The 22844-nt window shown below is 37.7% G+C and overlaps 1 protein-coding gene across 2 annotated transcripts in view; it reads right to left on the bottom strand.

Moving 5' to 3' along the window:
• The window catches only part of fstl4 (follistatin-like 4), a 192413-nt gene that overhangs the window by 12335 nt on the left and 157234 nt on the right, over positions 1 to 22844 (bottom strand). For both annotated transcript variants that reach the window (XM_011483178.4, XM_078931092.1), the window contains 6 exons: positions 18620 to 18740; positions 13855 to 14016; positions 10457 to 10591; positions 8726 to 8752; positions 7706 to 7824; positions 5899 to 6048 (listed from right to left, as the gene is read on the bottom strand). In XM_011483178.4, the coding sequence (XP_011481480.1) occupies positions 5899 to 6048; positions 7706 to 7824; positions 8726 to 8752; positions 10457 to 10591; positions 13855 to 14016; positions 18620 to 18740 (714 nt within the window). The remainder of the gene's footprint in view (positions 1 to 5898; positions 6049 to 7705; positions 7825 to 8725; positions 8753 to 10456; positions 10592 to 13854; positions 14017 to 18619; positions 18741 to 22844) is intronic.

Genomic DNA, 22844 nt, shown 5'->3' with positions numbered 1-22844 from the left:
ACAAAAAGGAAGAAGAAGGAAAGAGCAGAAGCAAGACGTGGGATATGAAGGGGTGGGATATGCATCAACCTCAGATCTGCTGCAGTGTCAACAACAAGGAATAACGCAATCCATTACCCTGCTTCTGGCTGAGCAGACGCGGAGCTGTTGACACCCCCGCCAGCAGAGCGAGACCACAAGCTCCGTGTTCGGTAATGTGAGGTCCAGCCCTCTGCTCTAAACCGGTCAACTAAGTGTTAACTGCCTTTCTATGGTTTAAGACAAAAGTGGATGTGGTCTGTCTGTTTGTGTGTTTCCCATAGAAAAGGACAATGGAAACTGGTTGAATGGTTGGAATAAAGAAAACCTAAAAGTCTAATGTAGAGAATTACTTTAAGAAAATTATTTGTTTTCATGTTGTGTGGTGGACTGGGGGGTTTGTGCAGGAAAATCCCCCCAAAGAAAACTGGAAAGTCCCACAGGCATAGCTGGATAGAATGATTTGAACAAATATTCTCAGAACCCATTTAAAAAAAAAACTACAAAATTTTGATACTAACAGCTCCAAACTTCACAGTTTCTCTTTTTTGCTAATAAATCATGCATAAATAATCTGAAAAAAATATTTTCTTTGGTTGATGTTTTCAGAGATTTAAACAACGAACAACATCAGACAACATCAAATTAGAGATCCAGCTGCTGCTAATTCACTACTTAACTTCTACTTCTCTGGTTAGCTCAGCCTGGCATTGTGAATTGAGCCAAGGAACACGAAGAAAGGCCCTCTTTAAATCTATATTGTTTAGTGGTTTAAAATGATCAATAAAAGGATAAAATTTGATTAAAGCGCATAATTAATGTCTCATTTCTGGTGACTACAAAGTCCTTTGTCAGCAATCATTTGCTTCCTGATCTTTATACTGTTGAGACATCACAGATGGTTTATTACACATGACAATAACAAGCTTCTTGTGTAATGTAATTGCACACAGTAGAGACTTTTATCCAATGCAGTTTACAAGTGTTGAGTACAATGTGAGCACAGGTGAACAGCTGCATTACAGATGCAAACACACTTTTGATGGATTAGGGACTCATGTGGATCTGATGGCTTGCCTCATGCTCAGAGGTGGGATGGGATGCATTACCGCACACACCGTGAGCCAAAATATTGTCCCCTTTTGGTGCAAAAGTTCAATTACATCAGACTGTTTAACATGTTTTAATGTTACGTTTTCCTTTTTTTTTTGACTTGTGTCCGGCTTTTACTTGATAGAAGTCAAACTGGATGTGATGCTGCTGTAATCTATCTGTTTTAGTATGATGTTTGATTGACCTTTTTTCCCTCAATTGTCCTTGTCACGGCTGTGGCCGTAATATTGTTTTATTTGTATATTTGGAATGTTTTTCTGTACCTGTTTTCTTTGGTTTTCTGCTGCAGTGGGAGGTTCTGTCTTTCTTTTTTCTTTCCCTCCTATAGCGTGCAGATTGGATTCCACAGTGTCCGGAGAACCTGATTGGCTGTGGACTTCCAGCAGCAGCTTTAAAAACTGCCACATCACCTCTCCAGCTGGCAGCAGCAGAGCATTTGATAGACATTGTTGGAGGCTTTTGTCCTTGTAATTTGGGTTTGGTGGTTTTTGTATAGTTTTGAGTTTTTCATTGTAAATAAATTCCCAGCTTAATTTCAGCCTGGGTCTCGTGAGAGTTTTTGAGTCTGTGAATTTAGTTTTCCCTTTTTACCTTTATGTTACACCCATTTACAAACCCCTAGACAGGGGTGTAACAGTCCTTATGTGCATCATCAGTATTTTTGTCCATACAATTAATATTAAAGGTTGGTGTCTCTAACTTATGGAGATAAAAGAGTTTCAATTAATTTGTGTGTGCGTAAAACTTGATTTGTAACTCATAAAATACATTCCTACATGTACACTCAAATGTCAAAACCTATGAATACAAGATACAATTTATGTTCGCACAACTTGAAATTATAGCAGGTTAAAACTATGAATTCAAAACGGTTCTTACGCATAAAAATCTTTGAATAGCAGGCAATAGTCGCACAATACACGCATACAAAACCACATTTAAGCACAGATAAGAGTTACATGTGCACAGAAGGTTTTAGGACTTCACTGCTCCAGATTTGTGCATAGATCGTGCTTTTAAATGCTGGGTCAGAGTTTTCTTATCAGCTAATTTGAAGTTATAATGTGAATAATATCTGCCTATTTTTTCACTTTCTTTAACAAAAAAAGTCTGAATACGCATTTCAAAAATAATAATAACTTTTGTTTCGATGTTTTCCAACTCTCAGCACTCCCTCTCTGCTGCGCCGCACGACACCCCCTCCAGTGTGGAGTTCCACCCTGAGCTCCAGTCCCCTATCACAGCGACAGCAGACAGCACCGGGTCCAACCCAGAAAGCTAAGAGTCCATCAGGTCTCTCCGTAGTGCGTTCTGTCATTGACCTGATCAACTCTGTCCAATCTGGGTGTGGAGGAGGACAGTGATTGGGGACCAGCACTCGGGGAAGAGCTCTGTAATGGAAGCGCCGTCGGGGGTGCCCCTACCTAGAGGGAGTGGAGAGTTCTGAAAAAACTTTAAAAATAAGTGATGAGTGTTTTAAAAATGCGTGTTCACAATTCGCAATCTAAGTTCAAAGTGGCTGACAAGAAAACTCTGACGACCCAGGATTTTAGTGGCATTTAAACACATCATCTACGCATGGAGAGGTGAAAAGTCTGTATCAGGGCATCAGTGCGTGCTATTTAGAGATTTGTATGCGTTAGAGTTAGTTAGTTTTAAGAAGGTGTAATTTCAAGTTGTCGGTGTTTAAATTGTATTTTGTATTCATAGGTTTTTTGATATTTGACTGTACATGTGAATACACAATTGCAATTACACACAGTACACACAAAATGTATTGTGTGAGCTCTAATTCAAGTTTTACACACAACCAGATACTTTAAAACTTTTTTTTTCTCTCCATTCACCAAAGGTAACCTATCATGTGAACTCATCTCCTCCAATCATGAAAAATGAGTAAAAAATAATACAAACTCATATTTGCATTGATGTCGGCCTCTGCGTAACATTAAAGTTGCTGATAGGAATTTGGCATTTTACAAATTCAATGGTAGACTTAAAATATGTTTTGACCTTTACTGACTGTTTATAATGCAGCCTTTATTTCTTGCATACAGATTAAGCTAGAAACATGTGAAAACACTTTGCAAGCATTTCAGAGAATGACACAGTTTGCAGTTTAGTGGATCATGATTCACGTTGAGTGGTGGATTGTGCGTTTGTATGTTAAAATTACCAAAGAAAAAATTGCTTATATGTAAAACAATTAAGGCGCAATGATCAGAATCCAGTTTAGGAAAACGTTTCTGCACATGTGACCTGGGGAGGAAAACCTAAGGAGGTCTTGTGAAGCGCATTGGATGCAGGAACACTTTGAAATTTCAAGGTGAGATACGCTTCAATGATGGATGCAGTTTTGTTAGACAAGCTCCTGAAGAGTATTCAATGCCAACATGGAAATAGGAATGCTAATGCTGCTCAGGTATCCAATATATCTTTAAACTGGTTTAACAAATGCCTCCGAGGGCTCACAAATGACAAACTAAGCTATCCAAAAATGACAACTACAGTTCATCTCTCTGATCTGAAAGAAGCCAACAAGCAAACTAAAAATGAAATATTAAACACAAGTTTGGATTATCTTTTATGCTGTTCTTTTTCAGGCACAGTGGAAGGGTTTTGAAAAGACAGGTCTCATACATTAGTTAAGGTTCGATTCTTTTTGTTGAGAAAAATAGTTCTTCTCTGGAGTGGAAACAACGTGAAAATCTTTTAAAGCTTGTCTGTGCTTTTACAACCTTAATCTGCTGTCTGTGGAAACTGAGCCCGACCCGAGAGTACAAAGCAGAAAAAACCTGGAAGAGGTGCACAGATGCACTGATTCAGACAACAGAAAACACAACCCCATTCAGTCGGGGGTGTAGGGGTCCAGGGGCAGGGGTGCAGAGAATTGCAATAAAGGGTGAGAATGTGGTTTAACACTGTGTGTGACTGGTTCTTTAGTCACACACTGTGACACAACACACTGAACAACACATTGTTCTTTCAGCATACATGAACGTTTTTATGAAATGCTGAATAGATTCCATTAATTCGTAAAAAGATTAGATTTGACCTAAAAACCCGACATGAAACTATCTGGTTTTGCTAAATAATTGAACACTGTATGTACTAGTCAGTGTCATAACCTCCTGCAAAAAGGCAAAGGGTCTCTTTATATGTCTGTGCTCAGAGGCCCTTCGTTTTATAATCCCTCCATTGCTTTAATCCCATTTTCCAAGCAGGATAATAAGCTCAGGTAACTGGTTTATAGTGACACTCTTTGCGCTGCCACCTGCTCCGTGCCATGTCTCTCTCTCTCTTCACACAGGCTTTTGCTCACATCCTTTGTTGTCACTTGCTTCCTCCTTCGAGTTGCACCCATTTCCTCTCATCTTGCACCTCAGTATAAATGACACTGACCCTGAAGGAGACCCTGAGGGATTCAGTCTCTAAACAGCCGTTACAGGAAAGATAAATGGCAAAGCAGCCAGCACCCACCTGGGCAGCAGATTGTTTCCTATGCTTCAGGTGCTTTTGATTTATTTCATTAGCATATAGCCTCTTAGATTGGTTGCAGCAGGACCTGAGTGCAACTTACAGTGTCAGGATGACTGGCATATATCAAAACACTGGCAGTATTAGTTTTTTGTTGACAAAACTGATTTTTTTATTTTTGAGACAGAAAATTAGGCTCAGCTTAGAGTGTATTATTAAGTAATAGGCTGTGTTTACTCCTCTAAAGCAGCGGGTTGTTATGAGTCCAATCACCATGTGAGCATTTCATTGGATGTTTCCATAAAATCACAATTTTACACCTAAATGTGTCTGTGGGGTCTCAGTCTGCTAACCGATGTAAATAAAAAGTGTTTACACACTATTAGTCAGTTAGAAATGTCTTCCTATTTGGACATGCACCACATCCAATTTTATGTAAGCAAATTACTCTTTTTATTTTTTTTGAAGTTATGCAAGCACTCAAATAAGCAGGGAGCACCACACTAACTATTAACCATGATTGGATCCCATGAGAGCTGGTGCATCTGGTCAGTAGCACTAAAATCATAAGCATGCCCATCTCTTATGTCCAGAACTTGCTCCATTTTTGTCCACACACAGCTGCTGCTGTTCAGTTAAAGAAACCTGCCTAGCAACAAGACAGAAGTAAGATAGTATGTAAAACTACAAAGAGCTGTGTGCCATGCTCTCGTTGTGAGCTTAATAGCTCTGGGTAAATGGAAATTAGTAGCAAAAAGGTTTTTAAATTGTCATCAATCATAATGTGAAGTCAAACTAAAGCACATATTAATGATGCGAGCTGTAATTTTAAGGGTGCAAGCTTTACTTGTGATGCAACATTTGGATAGAAAAATAAAAAAGCTAACAATTATTTCTTGAGGAAGTTTAATTTGAACCTTTTCTTGATGCAATCCTTAAATGTCAGTCACAACCAAGCTTTAAATCCTTAAGTACAGCAGAAATTGTTTCATTGATCTAAGTTAAATTTCTGCATCTCTTCATTGGAATCTCAGACTCAACTCAAACATGCATTTGCCAAGAGGAAAGGTTCCAGAGTGGATCTTCAAAAAAAAAACAAGTTTTAGAGGTTTTGTCACCATAACTTCCCTGTTTTTAAGTCTCTGTTCTGCGTAAATGTAAAAAGTCAATAAAGTTTCAGTCAGTCTGTCTTTTGTTTCTTGGATCCTCTGTGACACTAACTTTCAAGTATTTTCTGAAACTTTTCCTTAATTTGACAGACACCAGTAGTAACCTATACTCCACACTCACCTGAACGACTTTCTGCGCTTGGATATCAACAACCAGCAGGCGGCTTTGAAGAGGTTGTGTCACATAGATGTATTTATCCCTAACGTTGACTGCTGAGGACCACACGCAGCGCTGAGGAGACACTCCCTCACCTTTGGGGCACATCTCCTCCTGAGAAGAGGCGACAGAAGAGATGGAATGATGAGAGGCGGGAAAAAGTCTGTGCTGGGTTTTTTATGCAATACCTTATTAAAAAAACTTGTTTTACTTTTCACAGGAAGAGTTTGTAAAGCAGAATGACGCACAACTAGAGGTAAAAATATTTTGTCACCTTTGAAGGCTGTGTAGTTCTCAGCTAATAACACACCTTAGACATTTCACACTGCTGACATAAACACTAATGCACATACGTAGATGTACATCCAAATCTGGAAGTTCATCTTTGCCTCTTATCAATATTTTCTGCATCAGCCAAGATGCTATACTGACAAGTAACTGTTAACATGCTTTGCGAATTTCTAGCTGCTTTAAGATGTTACAGTGACACTTTACATTGGAAACAGGCTAGTTTAACTCTACAAATACAGAGACATTTTGACTGCTTATGTGAGATCTGAGTATTACTACCCTAAATGACCATAGCAGTCCAGTTGACTGAGTTTTTTAATTTTTTTTTTTTTACAGAGGTTTCATGTTTAACAATTTGCTACTCTTCCCTGATCTTTCTCTTGCTTTATCGTCTTTTTATGCTCTCTGAAGCTAAAAGCTACTTAAAGCGTCATTCTAAACCCAAGAGAAACAAAATGACAAATATAAAAAGAGAACAGTTATAGGAGTTGATTTTGGAAACTATTCTGTGTTTTTACTTATTCTCCAAAAAAACTCTTAGATCTTTTCAATATAATCCAAATTAAACACAAATGTCAGAGCAGCAAAAATGACTGCCATGGTCATTCTAATGTTTGTCGAATTGAGGCAGACTGAGTGTTAATGTTGTTGAACTCAAAAGTTGAACTTGAGCATGTTTTACCACATGGAGAAGTACTGATATCCTGAAGGAGCTGTCTCACATTTCCGATAGGCTGACTGCTTCTCAGACCTCACTTGTATGGTAAAGGGGAATTTCAAGCCCAAAGATAGTTTCTTTTAAGTGAATTTACCTCTTCTTAGTCTTGCCAAGATGGATAAACTGCTGTTTATAGCAGGGACCCACCAACACACAGTTTATCAGGTTTGCATTGATCTCTAATACAATTACACTATCCAATAAAATCCAAATACCTCAGAGGAACAAAGAACTCTTACCATCGAAAGAACTCTTCTTTCTTTTTAGATCGATGCTCTCCAGTGAAACTTGATGGTCTACCACACAGACTATATGCTCTCTATTGATGCAAGCTGTTAACTAATGGACACAAGTAATCCCATTACATGTAATGAGGTAAGAGGTGACTCTTTAACATCAATAAGGAGAAAAAGAAAACTTTTGTCTTCATTGAGCTGGAGATCATTACATTTGAAAGATTTTAATGGTTTACAGCTCTTTTCCTTTAGGAAAAAACCCAAAGGTACTTCCAATACTTCATAAGGTGGTGGAAGAAAGTTCTTCTATATTATGAGAACAAGCTGTTCTTTTGCAATATTGCACATGAGATGACTTTGTCTAGGAGTTCGCATACATATAAGGGTGGTCTCTTTTGATATCTGCTGAATAACATTTGGAAAATGACCTTATTTACACCAGGGAAAAAAAGCATTCTTGTGAAAATCCATCTTTTTTTTTAAAGCTGAACCCATTTCTCTTTTTGGTAAATCTGCATGGACTCACATATGTGGAAACAATCCTCTCTGTCCGCTTGATATGTCTCCGTATTTCACATTCGCTGGGTTGCAGAACAGTGACGCCCTCGTCAGAAAACACATAGAACATGTTTCCTACACTCAGCCCTGAAAGAAAAGACAGGAAGAAATGCTGTTTGAAAAGTGACATGTACAAGCCGAAAACGCCAACACTTTAAATCCCACTCCTGTCTTATCTGACACTTTTGATGGGCTTTTCAATTCGAGTGCATGTCAGAGGGGGACGCTGAAGACTGCCCACCCCCCTCAGCTGGGACATCATTGTGAAGCTTTAGTTTGTCTGCACCTGCAGAGGGTCCTGTAAAACATCCTTTCAGCCCACTGTAGCTGCCCCAAACAGGGCTGTCTGCACGTTTTCTGACTGATCTGTCATTTTCTGAGGCTTAGTGTTGCAGACGTCTGTGTGTTCAGCAGCTGAAACCTTCTGTCATGTAATGATGTCATTAGGAAAACATCCAAAACCTTGCCATTAGGAAGTGTATCTAAAATATGAAGTTTTACTCTGTTCTCCTGGATTTAGATGATATATGGAAATCCTATTCATTGACTTCTGCCCTCTAAACCACAGTGCTGCGCAGTAGTAACAGTGCATTTGTGATAATTCTATTTACAGCACAAAGAAGAATTAATTCTCATACAGCTTGACACCAAATGTTTTTTTTTACGTAGCCTTGAGAATCTTGTTTTATCTACAAAATACGTTAGTCTCATTTTTATGTACGACTACTTTGCCCTTTGGTATCTGCAAAACACATTGGAAAGCACAAAAGGATGAAACATTTTTCACTCTCGAGGGAAGAAGAAAACACTTGAGGAACGATTTCACCTCAAAGCAAACAAGTTTGTGGTTTGTCTTTGGAAGCAGAGCAAATGAAGAAGTTGTACAGTAAATACAGGGCTTCAGGCCCCAAAGGGGTGCAAAACGTGCTCACTGCAATTTCTTATTCACCAGAATACAGAAGCACTTCTAGGAAGTGTAATGAATTACCTTCTTCTCTCCAAAGAATGTTTGCAACTGCAGAGTCAGCCGATGAGCAGCAAAAAGGAAAGGTGAGAAAGGGGAGGAAAAACATTAATTAATCTTGGATAAAACACAGAACAGCAACAGAAAATTTTACACCAGTCCTGACATGACAATGTATCATCCTAAATCACGAGTTCTTATTTGAAGTAAAACAGAAACTAATTTGTTATTTTTTAGTTGTTTGTTAAACTCTTTCTAGTCTGTGATCATCATCTTGATAAAATTATATATTTTAGTGTTTTGAAAGACCAGACACTAAACACATGCATCCAAAGCAGCTTATTATTTATGAAGTGCTGGAGAAAATCACAAAAATTTCTTCTGCTAAGCATTTCACATGAGAGAGCTCTCGGGGAAGGGAAGGTGGGGGCGGGGTTGCCCCATACCAACAGTCCAACAATTTAGAGGCGAATTTATAATGAACTCCTGCCGCTCGAAAACTATGTCCTAGAAAACGACAGGTTTTTTGATTTTGGCTTAAAACGGCATAATCTTATTTAAAAGACCACTGGGAATATTCTGAAAATAGATCAAAGGGTGATTGGAGTGGGACTTTGTTAAAAACTGTACTTTTCACCTTCTTGTATAGACAAAAAGAACCGAGCAACCACCTAACAAATCATTCTCCATTCACACATTTATACGTTAATACACTAGTGGTGGCAAAGCTGCCATGCATGATGCTAACATGCTCAGTGCCTTGCCCAAGGATACTTTGACATATGAACAGGTTGAATGAACATCCAGTCACTGGTCAAACTCTCTAATGTCTGTGGAATGACCACCTTTCCTTAGTAGTTCCTCACTTGTGCATGATGTTACAAAAAAAAGTTAAAAATCCAGTTGATGTTACTGCAGTTGATTTATGTCAAGACATAATGGAAGTATTTTTAATGCAAGTTTTTTATTACACAATCTTACAAATCTAGCCATTATTTGACCTTGAATCAGATTTGACCTTATGAGTTTAACAATCCCAAATTAAAGTGTATTTGTGATGTGCAAATCTAAACTGTTTTGATTTCAAGCTACAGTTTGCAAAAGCCAAAAATCAGCTCTTTGAGAAAAGAGAAAGAAAAATCTTCATACTTTGTTTTTTCAGAATCAGCAAAAGTACATGATGTGATTTTAAAATATTCCTGTACATTAAGTAAGGGTTAATGGCCGACGAAGTGTGCGTTATTACTTTTTAACGCACGCCGTGGAAGCCTGAACTGTTGCTTCCGTGAAGTGGGTTAAAAAGTGATAACGCACACTTCTAAGGCCATTAAACCGCTTATACCATTGTCACTTACAAAAGCAATACTTATTAACCAGTTTTTAGTCCATAATTCTTGTTTTTTTTTCCGATTTGGATTGCTTCTCTCACAAATAGTCCGCGTCGCATCATGCCGCACCACCGCTGCAGTCAAGATTCGGCGATATATATCTCCTGATCGTCCCGATGGGTTAAATAAAGCATCAGTTCAGAAATAAAGTTCACCTCTTACAGCTTGTTTTCGTCCAGATGATGAAGCTAAAGATTGTTTTAAAGAAGCCGGCGAAGTGATACAAAACATTTAAGCTAGGTGACCGGAACTACTTCTTTCACCTTGCGGTTATCAGGTTTTAATGCACACCCAGCAGCCAATCAGAATCGAGTATTCACCCCAACTATGGTATAACCTGGATTTAATGAAACCAGGTAAGACTTACGGGTCTTCTTGGCTGAATCTTCAACAAAAAGAGAGGAAATGTCTTCGTCCACTCCCACCTCATTCTTGGCTATGCAGGTGTAAGCTCCTGTGTCCTCATATCGAACACTGCCGATAAAGAGCTCGCTACCATTTGCTACATAAAAAGAAAGCAAAGAAAACAACCATTATTATCTCAGCACCTTCAGTACATTTTAATTGGCAATTAATCTGAAAGTAAAATATGTACATGCTAGAAAAAAAATACAAATCCAGTTAAACACTGATTAAGCAGATTTTCTGTAACTTCTGAAAGTTTCAGCATAAATGATTGCCTCAATAAAATGTATAATACTTTTATCTCTGTCTCATCAGTCTGCATTGTAAAGGCATCTAGTGAAAACACAATGGTCATCATCAAATATGGGCTGTGGGATTCAGCTCAGATAAAGGGTCCAGCTGCACTGGGATCTTTCCTATAACACAGCACAAGTCACATGATGTATTAAAGCCACAGCAGAGCTGCTGCAAGTCATGTTATTTAAAAAGACAGCTTTATTTTTCATCTTTTCCTGATTAAAGAAACTTTTGTAAAAATAAACCCCTTTAAAACCTAACATTTATCCTCTCCTCAGTCTCTCTTTTATGTGAGATTTTCTGCTTTAATGCTTAACCTTCCTAAAAGCTATTCCTAAAAGCTCACTTAAAGCTTTATCTTTCTGCTGAGTGAAAATTCAGAAAGTTGCACTAAGACACTGACTTAAGTGTAAAAGGTGTGCTCAGGTTTCAGAACAGAAGATTATGCCAACCTTTTGGTTTCTGCTTACTTGGCGCTAGAATGATGCTGGAGACACCGACTCAAAGTAGTTTATACTTCTGGAATTTAAATTCTGATAAAGATTCTTTCATTAATTGGTAAAAGAAGTAAAAAACAGCTTTAGCTCAATAATAGATTTAAGTGTTTTAAGTAATAAGACAACGTTTCAGTTGGACATTTATATGGATTACATCAGTATTGAGACGGACATCTCCTCCATGCTTTTTAATGTTGCCCCCCCTTTTTTGTTTGCTTTACTTTAAGTCCAAAATTGGTGACTTCTGTGTATTGGTATGGTCAAAAAGTCAATCCCATGGATCAAAAATGTGCTTTTTGGTGAATCAAGGATATACAGCAAAAGACCATTCTGTATAGTTGCACTATGTTATGGAAAGACAATGAATTTAAACTTTGTTTAAAATATCAATTTAGCTGCTTAAATCTATAACAACTGTGTATATTTTGAAAAAAAAAATCAGGAATGAAATGAGACAACCAAACAGCTAATAATCAATTTATAATTGTTTAAAAAATGTGACTGTTTTCAAGACAATTATGAAGTTTGTAAAGCAGTTCCATAGTGATTTTTTTTCCATTCTGTCCCCCTATCTGCATCTTTAACTAACTGTAATTACTGCATGTGTTGTAAACACCTTTATACAGTCTTTGTTTTATTATAGGACACAAATAATTCCAATGTTTTAAATACTAGAACTAATACTAACATTTTTAGCAAAATATATTTCCCTATAATTTCCATCTAGTTTGATTTGATGTTCTTTTAATTTTCGTGCTTGTTTTATATTATTTATTTTGTTTTGTTTAATGTTATGCACTTTGTGTTATGCTTTCATATGAAAAGTGCCATATAAATAAAGTTTGATTTGATTTAAAAAGCACACATCTTGTTTGTTTTAAATTAATAAATGTATGATTTATATCTCTATCTTTTATTTCTAAATTAAAAATAAAAACAAACATGTCTGAATCCTATACTATGTTTTAATTTTACTGCAGTCTTTTTTAAACGAGTGTTTCAGAAGGACCTCTGCCATTCTCTGCTTTGGTCTGTAAATGTGAACCTTGTGCCTTCTCCTCTGAGTGTGGAGCATAGGGCTTTGTGCGTAATGACCCACACTATATCAATCAATAAACTCTTAAGGTTGACTGTCTGGAGCTTCAGTTCATATATTTTCTTTCCGCAAAAAGACCAAAACACATCCTATAAAAATGTACAAGAGTTTAGGATAAACTGCTCATGTGTCAAAAATAATCTTACATGTGTCATGACCTTTTTTTATTGTTATTGTTTTTAAAGAAAAATTGACACAGTTGCAGAAATTGTATCATCTTGGTAAGGAGTGAAAATCCACATCAATAAAAAAAAACAAAAATAATTGATTCAGAGCATTATATTGTACTGGCTAACAAAAGCACAGTGCTAAACACAAAAAGGGCCATATTCACTGCAGTCATGTGTTTTCTGTTAGAGCGGACACAGTGATTTTTGGTTTTGATGTTTTTTTGTTTTGTTTTTTAATTACACTTTCTCTTTAGGAAGATGAAATTCAAGGATTTTCTTTTCTGGATTAGTCATTGTGGAGTAATCTATTACTCTTTGGACTCAATCCACTGCTGATTACGCAACTTTCCCTCCAAGTCCATTTGTCTTACATTTTGCAGAGACTGAACGTTTTCATGTCAGAAAAAGGAAAGAATTTTTGAAGAAAAAAAAAACTACTACTGAGATGAATTATTCAAAATGTCAGAAAATTACCATTCCACTTATCTCCCAATTAGGTAAAGTGAATTGCAGATGATCTGAAAAACTCACTGAAACAAAACTACACAAATTAAAAACACAAAAGTTTTCCTTTTGCTTCCTTTTGTTATGGGATGAACTCAAAGATCTAAAACATTTTCCATATACACAAAAATGCATCTGTGTTCTCCGTCCAAAACATACTCTTGGCCATACCATAACCCCACCACCACCATAGGCCACTAGACAACCTGATCAACTCTATGGGAAGGAGATGTGTTACACTGCATGAGGTAAACAGTGGTCACACAAGAGACTGACCGGTTTTGTGAGTCCTGAGACACCCCCAATAAAACAAAACGGTACATTTCAGAGTGGCCTTTTATTGTGGGCAGTGAAAGGCGCACCAGTGCAATATACATGCTGTCTAATCAGTATCTTGGTATGGGACGTCTGTGAGGTGAGATGGATTATCCCTGCAAAGGAGAAGTGCTTACAGATTCAGACAGATTATTGGAGAAAATTTATTTTGTGTGTTTGTAAAAAACACTTCAGATCTTTGAGTTCATCTCTTGACAAAAGGGGAGCAAAATAAAAACAAGTGTTGCATTTAAATGTGTGTTCGGAATATAAGAATTGAAACCTTTCCTTGTTTTATATATTAGTCTACTGTTGAAAAAATTAATTATGTTAAATTTGGTGAAACACTCTCAGAGGTTGAACTGCGTTTTTCCTTTGAAGTCATTTCTAATTTGTGTTATTGCATTAAATTGGTCAGTTGAGGGAATCTGCTCCGTAATCTGCTAAATCCTCTTCTAAAAGATAATCAAAAACGTCTCACCTATGAGAGTGAGCTGTTTAGAGGAGCTAGCTTGCAGATCCATGCCATTCTTCAGCCAGAGGAGTTTGGGATTTGGGATCCCATCAGCATGGCAGTGGAGGCTGGCAGACACGCCGGGCTCCTGGGCCTGGGTCTCTGGGTAGACCAAAATCACTGGAGGAACTGAACACACAATGAGGCAAAGACACACGCACAGAGAAAAGAGAAGGACAAGTGAAAACATAATTATGCACTGCTTCATGGTAGACTGTTGCTCTTGGGGGGGTATAACACAATCACCCACAGTGGGCAGAGAGGAATTTGTCTCACCCCAGCATGGAATATATTCACAAATAACAAGAAACCAACAGCTTTGGGCCCGCTCTATTACAGCTCTGGTCCTGCATGAAGTACATGTTTGAGGTATCTGCCACATACCGCTTCCTCTGGGGAAAACACTGCAAATTATTTCAGGGGAACTGAGGGGGGTGAAATAAAAGGTTTATAGGAACAAGTAAGATGTGGCTGACAGACTTTGATGCTGAACACACACTCTTGCTTCTGGCAGGCGACATATTATAGCGGTTAGACATATATTTGCTTAACAGGATGCCTTTCATTCAAGATAGATTTTCTTTTTTGTTTCGTGCATCCATTTTTAGACACACCGGTAATGTGCGCACGATAGAATCACAGGATAAAGGGCAATGGTACTAAACAGAATTTGTAGTTCCTTATGCATTGCAGAAACTGCATTATTACTCCTTTTGGCTTAAAAAAGGAAGAAAGGATGCTGCTGCTCGACGAGCACAACAGGATGCAAACACTCGCTTAATATAATGCAACACTCAATTTGCACCTTTTGTTTCCTGTCTACCTAAAATGCTCTGAAGTACCAAAACAAACATTCAGTAATTGCTCCTCTGCTAATAACTTGCCCACATAGACTCATTTTCTCTCAGCGTGAAGAATTCCCATCATATCCCAACATTTTTAATTAAAGGTTTGAGAAGCAAATGTTTTTTTTCTTCTGATATTTAGCACAAACCCCCCCAAAAATGCAAATTCTGTAGTTGATCTGTTATTTTGAAAAATGGGATTTAAATTTTATCTTCCTTAAAAAGAAAATAGTTCAAGCATTTGAGTGGAAATAATTATTGTAAAAAGAGATAATTCTTTAAGTAAAACAACAAAGACCCGGACAAATTTAACTGAATAACAAACATGTAATGATCCTGCAGAATCTAGCAGAATCTATTGCAGAGCAGCAATAGTTCATCAGAAAGTTGTGGGTGGGACTGCTAACGGAGAGTAAGCTTTCGCTGATTTCCCATCATCCACGTGTTTATACTCTCTCCCGCTAGCTTACAGCCCCTAACAACCCAAACCCAACATTAGCGGTGCAACAAAAATGGCGAGCTATCAAGCTCCAGTTTAAAGTTTTTTTTGCGTCTGTGCAGAGGCGGTTCTGGCTAGTTTGATGCCCTGGGCAAAACACTGTACAGCACCCTCACCCCTCTTTTACAGCCCCACCCCAGCCTGCATACAGACAAACAAACACAAGAACAAAATATATCATTTTATTACTTTATTAATAATAATAATAATGGATTGGATTTATCTGCGCTTTTCAAGACACCCAAAGCGCTTACATTGTGTCCATTATTCATTCCCTCCTCATTCATACTTGGTGATGGTAAGCTACTGTTGTAGCCACAGCTGTCCTGGGGCAGACTGACAGAAGCGTGGCTGCCAGTTCGCGCCTACGGCCCCTCTGACCATCACTGGGATCATTCATACACATTCACACACCAGTGGAGCCACACTGGAGGCAAGGAGGGTGAAGTGTCTTGCCCAAGGACACACACAGTTGGCTGGGGGGACTGGGGATCGAACCGCCGACCCTTCGATCATTGGACGACCCGCTCAACCGCCTGAGCCACTGCCGCCCACATTCACGTAGAAATATACTTATATAGTTGACTTTACAATTAAGATATAGCATGTACGATAGTTCATGCATAAATAATTCTGGTCATTTCCATTGGCGTCATGAATGAACATCAATGGAAACTAATGAACATATTCTTTTGTTTTTTGTGCTTAAGTGTCACATAAAATGAACAAAAAAACAGAAATGTTGCTTAACATTTTACTCCTCAAACTGTAAAATTGGTTGTATTTGACGCCGATTGAGTGTTAATTTTGGACACTGCCTGTATTCTTTTATCCTTGGAGTGTTTTTCTTCTTCTCTTCTTTTGATTTTAATTGGGGCACCTGATGTTTCCTTTCACCTTTTGTCCATTTTCCACAACCTTGAACAGACTTTTCCATCTGTCAGACACCCAGAGTTAAGATGAGTGAGATAATGGAAACAAATTCAGTTTGATGCAGACTCCTATTTATTTTTTCTTTCTTTCACTTTTTGGTAAGGAGTGAACCCAATAAATTAGATTAAATTTATAAGCAAAAACTATTTTTTAATGTGTTAATTTATTAAGAAAGCAGCAGTTAGTCTGTATGAAGCCTGTGACCTGACATGGGTAGAAACAAAAAAACAAAAACGAATTAGTTTTCACGAAATACTAATTTGTTCCCATGAAATACTAATTAGTTACCACGAAATACTAATTCAATCCCTCAAAAATAATTTTGACCTTTTTACAACCCCACATTTTTAAGCGGAAATTGGATAATTGGTTTAAAGCAGTAATATAAATAATATATATTATAGTATTACTGATGTTTCTATTGACTGTAGCGAGGTGACTGCTATGCCGGGCGGCCGCTCGGCAGCTGGCTGGCCGGCAGACAGAGTGCGGCTGCGGGATGGGCAGGCAGCCGGCTCGGGCCTCCTAAATCCTATGATATTTTTCTTATTTTCATAAAGACGATAATAAAAACATCCTTTAGTCTTATTCTTGATTTTCCCCTCTCAAACTAATGCGGGTCACAGAGACATGGAGGTAGCGGCGGAAAGTGGCTATGCAGCGGGAGTGGAGGTCACTGTACCGGTAGAGACTTTCAATGATCTCCTGAACCCAGACATGGAGACGTGATTACAGATGTTATTCAAGATAAATAAATCTGACCTCTAAACATCCTCCGTGTCGTCCATGGATTGTAATTAAATATACACAGAAATAAATTGAAATGTACCGGCTGTTAATCAGAGTATTGTTAACATCTGTGTTTATGAATGACTTAAAAACAGAGTAATTACATATTTTGCAACGTGAAACTTGATTTGCTTCATTTTCCACTAAATCTGGGCTAGCAAGAAAAGAAACTGCTGACAAGTAACTACTTCTGATTCAAGCAAGAAAAAAAAAAGCTTTTAGGATTTCCTTCATTTCAAACACTTCTTCTAATTAATATGTCAAGGGATCAATTTATTATTCCGTTGGAACAAATTGTTAATTAATTTGTGGAAACGATTTAATTATTTTTTTTTACCTATGTCAGGTCACGGGCTCTGTATATTTGTTGTGTTGTCTGGAATCATAAGCGGTGAGTCTAAGCCCCTCCCTCCTCAGTTCCTGCTCGTTTTCTACCTGTTCACACCCTCTGCACCTGCGAGTTGGTTTCTCCCATACATGTCCTCAATTATGGGAAAAATGCAACAAGAACCTATTAAAAGCTTCATAGAAATACAATATTAATTGAAGTGGTTCTTTGCATAGATTTACATGAAGAGGATTTTTGGAGGTGGGGTTGGTTTTCATTTTAGTAAAAATGCTGCAGCTCTGCTTGTGAACATGTTTGCCGTTTTCTCTAAACGATGTTTGTGAGTACCCACACAAAGTTATCTTTTAGAACTGTCCTCAGCCTGCTGTGTCAGTGACAGGGTAATTTCCTGAGTTATTAAAAAGGTAACTGTGGTTTATGAAACAAGGGGAAATGACAGTTTTGCCAGTCTCAAACAAACAGCAAGGACCCATTTGTTCCAACATCTATCCTGATCCAACACAAAGTTAGAGAGATTGTAATCTGGATGTCGATGATTAACTGCTTTAATTTGACCTATACTGCAGTTGATAACACTTCCTGAACAATTTCTCACTATTTCACGTGTACAATACATTTGAAAATGAAATATATGTACAAATAGTGTTTTAGGCAAGGGCAAAACTGACCCCCCTCGCCCCCACACAGTTATTCAGTCAATATTAGTACCATTATTGACCAAGATTGAGAAATCATCGGTACACGCTCCTTTTAAGCATTACACGTAAACTTCACATGGGGAATGATTACTGAAGTATATATATTTTTTTAAAAACTGTTAAGAGATTATTTGGACATTTAAAAATATTCTGTTGTGAAGTTTCAATATGTGGATATATGTCTTTATGTGCTTGAATTCCATAAAAGAGGTGCATACCTTTTAAGAATTTCTATAATTTTCTTTTTATTTTTTGCTGTTTTAGAAATAGAAGCAAAAAAGAACTGTTTTATTATTAATAACTATGTTTATTTTATTGTATTATTAATAACAATAATAAAATGTCAAAAAAGGTGTTGTTGATCTTCCATGGGCTTCCACTCTGCTGTTCACATTTGCCACCCTTCCAAAGTTTTCTGCCGTCTTCCCTCCCCCCAATTATTCCAGCTCCATCAGGAAGGGATTTTAGGTCAATTTTTTGTATCAGAAATTTGCATTTTCAGTCCTGAAACTGCAAATATGACAAAAATGTGGCTTACAATTAAATTGTCCATGATAAAGACAAACAAAGATTGCATTTCTAAATGTTATTTGTACTGGAGGAAAAAAACATTACTGACCATTCACCTGCAGCACATGTATCTGGTAGAGGTCTTCATAGCCATAAGCATGACAGCTGTAGTTTCCCATGTGGATTGTTGTCACCTTGGTGATGTACAGGGAGCCATCGTCTCCAAAGTCCTGTGGTGCAGAGAGAGATTAGGAGTTTCAGCTTTGTAGCTTTCTCAGCAACAAACTTAAAGCAAACAGGAAGTGATGATAAAAAAAAAAAAAAAAACATTATTAAAAAAGACAAATTCTCAAGTCTCTTAGCAAAATAACAGTTTTCCCTCATTGTATTGCAGTTCAACTTTTGTGGTCTTTCTTTTTTTTTCAGTACAAATTTCTTTTTTGATGCAGATTGTGTCCTGCGTCCTGATTGGCTGCGAGCCATTGTCAAACAATCTCCTCATGCCATGTCTCGTGTACAGAATAGGTTGAGCATATTTACAGAAATCCTTGATTGTGAAGAGATCGACTTATTATTCTGCAAAGGTTTATACTCTTTAACCATTTAAACGGGAGAAAAAAGTGTGAAAATGTTCAGGTTTGTCTGAGAGAAGTGTACAAAGTGGGTGGTGAGGCTTTCCACAGCCTAAAAACAAAAAAATAAGGATGACAACTTTGCGGATTTCACCAATTGTGAGGTTTTTTAAAACATAAATTGCACGATAAACGACGGAACGCCGTAATAGGAAGAAAAAGTTTAACTTGTTACCGTGAAAAAAAATATCACACTACGACTCAAAACAGTTGAGCTCACTAGAAGTTAACATGTGGACTTAAAGGGCCTATATTATGCTATTCTTAAGCCTTTTAGAGTAAAAAATTTCCATGTGTATGATAAAATATCACCCTTGGAACACAAAAGAACATATTTTTTTATTAAACATGAATTATTTTCCTGGTCTCTGTTTCAACCCAAAAGTAAGATGACTCGATCTCTGAGGCTCCGCCTTTCGCTCCTTTTGGGTTCCGCCCATTTCACAGCCCAAGAGTGGGCCTCGGCAGAGTGTCTGTGTTTCGTCCTCGAGAACAAACAACATCCAAACTTTTGCAAAGATGGAAGTGCATTTTGTGTATTTAAAAGGAAAGCGTTTTTGCAGATCACTGCTAGCTCCGTGGGGAAAGTGTGTGTGTGTGTGTGTTAGCTGGGGGTGGTGCTGGCACTGCAGACTCTTCTTGGAAGGGGCTGTTCCCATTTGTTCACATTAGCTCCTGAGAAGCTGCTCATTTTCGTGGATTGGGAGGGGCTGGTGCTCAAGAGCCTCAATGAAGAATATAATGCACTTAAAAGCTAAAAATGTAATTTTATGGATGAAGCAGCTGTTAGTTGCAGGGGGGTCTAAGGGCAGGGATTCCAGTATAGCTTAGTCAGTTTGTTAGTTCATTTTAGTATTTTTCTATCGAACTCTTTGTATTCATGATCTTTTTGAGTTCATGTTTTACTTCGAAGCCCATCGAGATGACTGTTGTTGTGATTTTGGGCTATACAAATAAAATTGAATTGAATTGAATTGTTTCGGGTCTGGAATAATAAGCGGTGAGTCTAAGCCCCGCCTCTCTACCTGTTCGTTGTTTTCCCTTCCCCCAGCGTGTTCTACACAGACAGCGCAACATACGGTCATTTTAGCAGCAAGGTGACAGGATAGTGGGGCGCCCTAACGCAAATGTAATTACATTTATGCCGAAATGGGTAGTTTTAGTCTAGGGGGAAAAAAAGGCTTCTTTTTGGGCGCTCACGTGTCACGAGATCGCCCCTGACTGACACCGACTGTCTTTCCAGTGGAACTTTCCATCCCATAACAGACTCTGGTCGGCAATCACAGCCACAGACACGCCCCCTCCGCGTGCTCACGCTGCTCATCTTCCTCCTGACCGCTCGCGCTGCCTGACGGTGTTAAAGGCACCACGACAATCTTAGAACATGATAGTTATTTTACTAAACCACAGAGAGCTGCAGCACAGGGAGGAAAGAGCCGCATGTGGCTCCGGAGCCACCGGTTGCAGACCCCTGGTATAGGCCCTTTAATACCTGACCTCCAACCCTGTGATGCCAATGTGATGACGTGTTGTCATTGACAACACTACAAAAACACATGTTCAACACTTGTACAGTAAATAAAATCTCCTAGCAGTGTGCCTGTGATATTGAGCAATTATAAACAGATATATGTGTGCAGCCTAAATGTCAGTTATTTATTTTTTCCTCTTTGTACCGCAAGTTCATCAAAAACCTAAGATTTGAAGTTGCCTTTTTCCACAAAAGCAAATGAAAGAGACTTAAAGACAGAGAACACAGAGTAATATAGTAACTACTTGCTTCTGCACGTTTAATTTTTACGATTAAATTTGTTTTTATTTCATTTAAAAAATTTGAATTCAGAAAAAAAGAACTTGTATCCCTTAATCTGAGTTTAAAACTAAAATACTTTAGGAAGTGGACTTGTAGTGGCCATTTTTAATTTCAGGTTATAAATTTAACAAGGCATCGTGTTAACTTTGTTATGTTGCAGTCATTTAATCTAAAAATGTAATGTTTTTAGCCACTTGTCTTGCTTAAATCTGTGATACAAAATAAATCAATTTTTCCTAAGGCCATGCTTATTAAAAAAACTATTTGCTGTTAGAATTATATCTGCTAAAAATGTTTTTTTTTTCAATTTATCATGACTTAACTGTTGATGCCATGCCATTTATCGTGATTTAAAATTTTAATCAATTGACAGCTCTAATTAAAGTTTTGAGAAAGAGTAGAGGATGCACGTAACAGCAGGGAATGATGGGATGTGGCTAGAGGGAAAAAGAATGATGGGAAAAACAAGAGATCATGAATCAAGGGATTTCCCTGTTGAGTTTAAGCGGGCTTTGGGGAACTTGATCCTGCTCTTTCCTTGCATCACACAGTCTCAGCCTGATAAATGGCAATAGTTATAAATATAAAACCCATTAGGTTGATAAATGAAGACGCTTGTTGTTGGTGCAGCATGTGGCAATCACCAAGGGGTTCCAGCCAAAGTCTAGGGTGGATTAAGCCACTAAATAGTTTGCTGTCTCACCATGCGGCAAAGCATGTGCTTCAATGCAAGTTCCTTGTGGCATTTAGACTACAAAAACTGCAGTTGTTATTTCCTAAAGGCTCTACAAAATTAATAAGATGTGAGTGGGGCAAGTAGCTCTTGCGACAGAAAAAAAAGTGAAATCGTTTTCTTGCAGGATTGATGAGGGAGCTTAAGAAGTTCAAAGTTCAGGGTTTATAATTAACCACAGAGATTCAAGTACGCTGGTAAGGACAATTAAAACTGAGTGGCCATGACTCAAAAATAGTAGGTACTAAAATGTGAGTGCTAAAAGTAAAACTTGCCATCCAACATGGGGGCTGCACTGCAAATATGCTAGACTGCCAGTAATTGCAATCAAATTTCAGGGAATTACTTTTACAGCAAACATCATCAAAGCAAGCTAGACAAGACTTTTCGAAGAGTCATGTTCTCTTATAAAGAATTTTTCAGTGAGTAAAGTTTTATCTCGATGTACAGATTAAACAAAACACTTCCATAACGAAATGAGCAGTTAAACTATTTACGATATTGGAATATTTTAGGCAAACTTTCATTTTCTTCAATCTAAACTCTACAAAATATTAGGCGACTCTTTATTTCATCTCACTATTTTTCATAAGATTATTTTTTTGGACTAAATATTTTGTTGGTTTGCAAAATCCATGTTTCGAAATGCATTTTCAAGAGCTTTTATAGTAATTTCATTGCACTACAAGCCATGCAGCTTCTTGTTCTTTAACATGTGGGAGTGAGAGTCTAAGCCTTCAAGTTAGATGTAAGTGGTGAAACTTGAAACTGTCCTTGTTTCACACGTTTTCACTGAGTGAAACAACACTTTTAAAGGTATTTTCTCTGACCTTCTTCGATCACCTCTTATGTGCTGTTCTCCACTGATTTGCCTTTTATTTGTCTTACAAATAAAGTTTACAAATTTATTAACAAGCAACATGCGCAATAAACTTCAAACAGAATTATGGCGTTTTCTTGTTTATTGCGGGGGTTACGTTCTAAAAGTATCCTGTATAAGGACAAATCCACAAAGTAGTCATGTTTGTTTTTTCACATCATTGTTCTAAGGCTGTAAAACCCCTCACTACACACTGTATATACAGTACATTCCTCAGACAGACATTAACATTTTCACACTTTTTGTTCTTGTTTAAACTCTAAAAGTTTCAATCTT

Source organism: Oryzias latipes, chromosome 14, assembly GCF_053564925.1.
Source record: "Oryzias latipes strain Hd-rR chromosome 14, Olatipes_Hd-rR_3.1".
NCBI lineage: Eukaryota > Metazoa > Chordata > Actinopteri > Beloniformes > Adrianichthyidae > Oryzias > Oryzias latipes.
This window is presented reverse-complemented; position numbering and strand designations above follow the sequence as displayed.